General features: G+C 46.6%; 1 protein-coding gene across 1 annotated transcript in view; it reads left to right on the top strand.

Moving 5' to 3' along the window:
• veph1 (ventricular zone expressed PH domain-containing 1) overlaps positions 1 to 5,000 on the top strand; it is a gene marked incomplete at both ends in the record, with an annotated part of 190,216 nt that overhangs the window by 117,589 nt on the left and 67,627 nt on the right. Inside the window, 2 exon segments of the mRNA XM_084064643.1 lie at positions 2,914 to 3,053; positions 4,382 to 4,516. Of these exon segments, the coding sequence (XP_083920769.1) occupies positions 2,914 to 3,053; positions 4,382 to 4,516 (275 nt within the window).

Here is a 5,000-nt window from a genome sequence, read left to right as displayed (position 1 = left end):
ACAGGATTTGTGACATCTATGCACAAAATCATATTCAGGCATACAGTAGACGGTACACGCACGCACACGCACGCATGCACGCATGCACACACACACACACACACACACACACACACACACACACACACACACACACACACACACACACACACACACACACACACACACACACACACACACACACACACACACGCACACACACACTAACACATATGCAGACATGTGCACTAATGTCCTCTGTCATTTACATTGTTTTGTCTGAGAATGGGTGTACACCCTGAAATCAATCTGTATGATGTGTGTGTGTGTGTGTGTGTGTGTGAGAGAGAGAGAGAGAGAGAGAGAGAGAGAGAGAGAGAGAGGAGAGAGAGAGAGAGAGAGAGAGAGAGAGAGAGAGAGAGAGAGAGAGAGAGAGAGAGAGAGAGAGAGAGAGAGAGAGAGAGAGAGAGAGAGAGAGAGAGAGAGAGAGAGAGAGAGAGAGAGAGAGAGAGAGTGCGCGTGTGCGTGTGCGCGTGCGTGCGTGTGTGTGTACACTCTACAATATCAAAGATCAGAGGATGAGGCACTAGTCATATTGGGAGGATTATATTGCTGCTTTTGATCTCCACGCCACTGTAGCCTGTCTGCACCCACACCCACACTTTAAAAATTATAATACCGTACACTAGAATACCATAGAGAGGGAGGTGTTGATATTGTGATTGACAGGAGGGGAAGTTTTCATAGTCACATCTTTCACCTTAATGACATTTTTACACACACACACACACACACACACACACACACACACGGACACACACGGACACACACACACACACACACACACACACACACACACAGACACACACAGACACACACACACACACACACACACACACACACACACACACACACACACACACACACACACACACACACACACACACACACACACACACACACACACACGGACATGTTCTCTCCAATCTCCTTTCTTTATCCCATAATTGGATCTTTCCCTTGTATTTCTCACTACCACAGCCTCCTTATGATTGTCAACCCCAAGGGCTCTTAGGATATGACATCACGGGCTGTCTCAGTTCAGTGATGTCATCAAGCTGCCGGCTGACCTACACGTGAGGCCTTCATTCTCCAGACAAACACGCGCAAGCGCATACACACACTCACGTACACTATTTATACACACACGTACTAACAGGATACACACTCGCCCACACGAAGTTGCAAACATAAACACACACACACACACACACACACACACACACACACACACACACACACACACACACACACACACACACACACACACACACACACATCTGCACGTGTTGTGCACAGACATACATTCACACACTGTACAGATGCATTGACTGAGCCGAAAATGCTGTCCTGGCTGTGTTTGTTACAGGTTTACAAGGCATGTGGGGCTTGTTTATGTTAATGCATTGAAAGTGCTGTATAGAGGAATGTGATGTGTGTCAAAGGTAACACTGTTACAGCTCTAAGGTCTTATAGAGACAGAACGTACTTGGACAGTTCTGAGGTCTTATAGAGACAGAACGTACTTGGACAGTTCTGAGGTCTTATAGAGACAGAACGTACTTGGACAGTTCTGAGGTCTTATAGAGACAGAACGTACTTGGACAGTTCTGAGGTCTAGACAGAACATACTTGGACAGCTCTAATGTTTTAACCCATGAAGACCTGAGGCCGATTCTACAAAATGTAGAAAAAACTATGTTGCCACATCAGTGGTTCTCAAACTATTTCATGTCAAGGAAATGATATGTTTTTGGCAGCGGACCCCCATCAAAATATGTTGTTCCAGGGACCCCCAGAAGCAAAGATTTGAGTTAAAAATGTTCGCTTTAAAAGAATATATATATTCAATGATTTGCACACATTTTCACGATCTTTCTAAAATAGCAGATCCACAAGCTCGTAGCGCGGCACTCGGTGTCGCGCTATGAGCTTGTATATCTACTATTAGCCAAAGAAATCTAAGGTGACACAGATGCGTTCCCGGTCTTAATGGGTTATTAGAGGAGGAACATACTTGTTCATCTCTAAGGTGTTCTATTGAAGGAGCATACTTAAAACATCCCTAAGGTCTTACAGAGAACGAACAGAGCCACACAAGAGCAGAAGAAGGAAATTGTGCACCGGCTTCGAATGCTATCAATGCATTGGATGGGAGATTATCACGTTTTATCAGACCATTGAATGGGCGAGTAGGCGACATACTGACCTACCCGCGATTTGTCAGACCATTCATTGTGCATAATCAGGAGCTACTGACCTACGTGGAGGCAGAGCAGTCCCCACAACAAGATTTACGATTCTGTGCCTATCGGTACATAACTCCAACGGTGCTGAGTAGGCTCAGGCGAACGTCGCACCGTTCAGGACGGAAACTCGGTCGCTTTAGCTCCCTCGTGGTCCTTCAGTTCGCCTGCGCGCCTCTGTCATGGTCCGAAACCAAAACCAAAACCGAAACTGAACTATTTAAGTCATCTCCGTTGGTAGGTCAGTATGTCTTGATAACACCCAATGAATGGTCTGATAAATCGCGGGTAGGTAAGTAGGTCGCCTACTTCGCCCATTCAATGGTCTAATAAAAGGTGATAATGTCCCATTCAATGCATTGATAGCATCCGAATCAGGTGCATTGTGAGGGAGAGGTTTGTGCTAATGATGATCGTGTGTGTGTGTGTGTGTGTGTGTGTGTGTGTGTGTGTGTGTGTGTGTGTGTGTGTGTGTGTGTGTGTGTGTGTGTGTGTGTGTGTGTGTGTGTGTGTGTGTGTGTGTGTGTGTGTGTGTGTGCGTGCGTGCGTGCGTGCGTGCGTGCGTGCGTGCGTGCGTGCGTGCGTGCGTGCGTGCGTGCGCTTGCGTGTGTGTGCGTGTGTAAAACAGATTCCAATCGAGGGTGCGTTGCCAAGCTATCGTTCTCCTGTCCCTTGAAGGGCCACTACTGCCTGTATGCCAAGTCCTGCTTTAACCTGACCAGCAGACAACCCCATCTCTGGATCCACATCATGCTGCTGGACCTACAGGTACTGTACAGTACAATGCAACACCAAACAACCATACACGTGCTGTGTTTTCGGCCATGACTGCAGGGGTCAGGCTTTTTCCCAGCGCGAGCCCTTCTTGCGCCTCAGTGGTGGTGTGGTGTGTTCATAAGCTAATTCATACGTACTCCCACAATCAGTATGTTCAACCTCACGTCATTCTCATTCGCTACAAACTAACTCACACACGCCCTCATACCCACAGTGCATCTCAGGCGGTTCATTTAACCAGCCTTGTTCACTGTTCATTCTATGTGCTTAGCTGTTTCAGCTGGTTGTACAGCTGTGGTTTTCCAACCCGATCGCCAGAGGAAACGTTCTCATTGAACGTTTTTCAACGTTTCTCAAAATCCGTGCATAGACAACTGGAAAACCACAAATTCCGTGCATAGCCGCCTCGCATCTCCCCCATTGTGACTAAACCATTTCGGAGGCGCGCAGTCTCAAGGGAATTGTCGCCGTGTGAAGGACCACCAAGCGAGCTAAAGCGAGCGAGTTGCCGTCCTGAACATTGCGACATTCCCTTGAGCCTACTCAGCGCTGTTTGAGTTACGTACCGATAGGCACAGAATCGTACATTTTGTTGTGGGGACTGCTCTACTTCCTGGTTTTTCCGGGTTGCGACTGGTTACGCCCACCGTGGGACTCCCCGTACATATGCACGGAATTTGGGGGTTTCTAGGCGACTATGCACGGAATGACGTGCACAAATCCGTGCAATGTATACTAATTCTCTGGCGATCAGGCTGGGTTTTCAAATTCCCTCCACCTCCCCGGCCTCCTCCCTGTGGCATGTACTTCATATTGTTATAGGTTGATTCTGTGGGTTGTACTGTGGTTCTATGGATTGTACAGGTTGATTCTGTGGATTATACTGTGGTTCTATGGCTTGTACTATGATGTGGTAAATTGATTATGCATTGAGGTTCAATGTTATGTTTATGTAAACTACATTTTATGCTCTCCTCTGGGGGGTTTGTGATTTCAGATCTGTTGTCCTGCTTGTGCAGGTAATCTGTAATATCACATGAGCAGAGTCACACCGCCAAATATGAATGCAATATTGCATAGTATATGGTTAATATTGCTGTAAATGGTTATATATGCAATATGGTAAATGGTTAATAAATGGTATTGGTTATTCCTGAGCTGAAGTGTCTAAATGAAATGGGGGTTCTTGAAATCAAAAGGTTTGAGAACCACTGTTATAGTGTGATATGTACTGTATGGAAAAACGTACATCAAATGTGAGTCTCTCTCTCTCTCTCTCTCTCTCTCTCTCTCTCTCTCTCTCTCTCTCTCTCTCTCAGAGTAAATCCAGTGTTCCCCTGTGCACGGGAGATGCATGTGTCCAACAACTGGGTTCTCTCTGGGAGAAGACTCAACTTAAAGGAGCTCACAGCTTCCCCATGGCAATGACACAACACACCACCCCACACAGGAAGGTACAGTACTGTGTGTGTGTGTGTGTGTGTGTGTGTGTGTGTGTGTGTGTGTGTGTGTGTGTGTGTGTGTGTGTGTGTGTGTGTGTGTGTGTGTGTGTGTGTGTGTGTGTGTGTGTGTGTGTGTGTGTGTACGTCGTGCATGTATACATTTGTGTGTATGCACAGGCATGCACATGTCATTGCATTTAACATTTTTTTGCGTAATCCCCCGTGTGCGCTCACGTGTTTGGAAGTCCGCGTTGGCTTGCGTTTGAATGCACTGACACGTGCCTGTTAACATAACGAGCGTGCGTTTTATGTGAGCATATGCTGCCTTTTTTTAAGAAGAAGAATGGATGAGGTCATCCCCAGAAATGGCTCCTAGATAGAGGGGTCAGAGTTGACCTTTCGCCATAACACTTTGTTTAAACGTGACGCATGCTAAATGGACATTTATGTAAGCAAAACGTCCACTCCGCCGTACACTCTGTCGTGCTCACGTGTC

This window comes from Gymnoscopelus microlampas (assembly GCF_963454915.1).
Source record: "Gymnoscopelus microlampas genome assembly, chromosome: 8".
Lineage (NCBI taxonomy): Eukaryota > Metazoa > Chordata > Actinopteri > Myctophiformes > Myctophidae > Gymnoscopelus > Gymnoscopelus microlampas.
The sequence above is the reverse complement of the archived record's forward strand: the minus strand, read 5'-3'. Positions and strand labels throughout refer to the sequence as shown.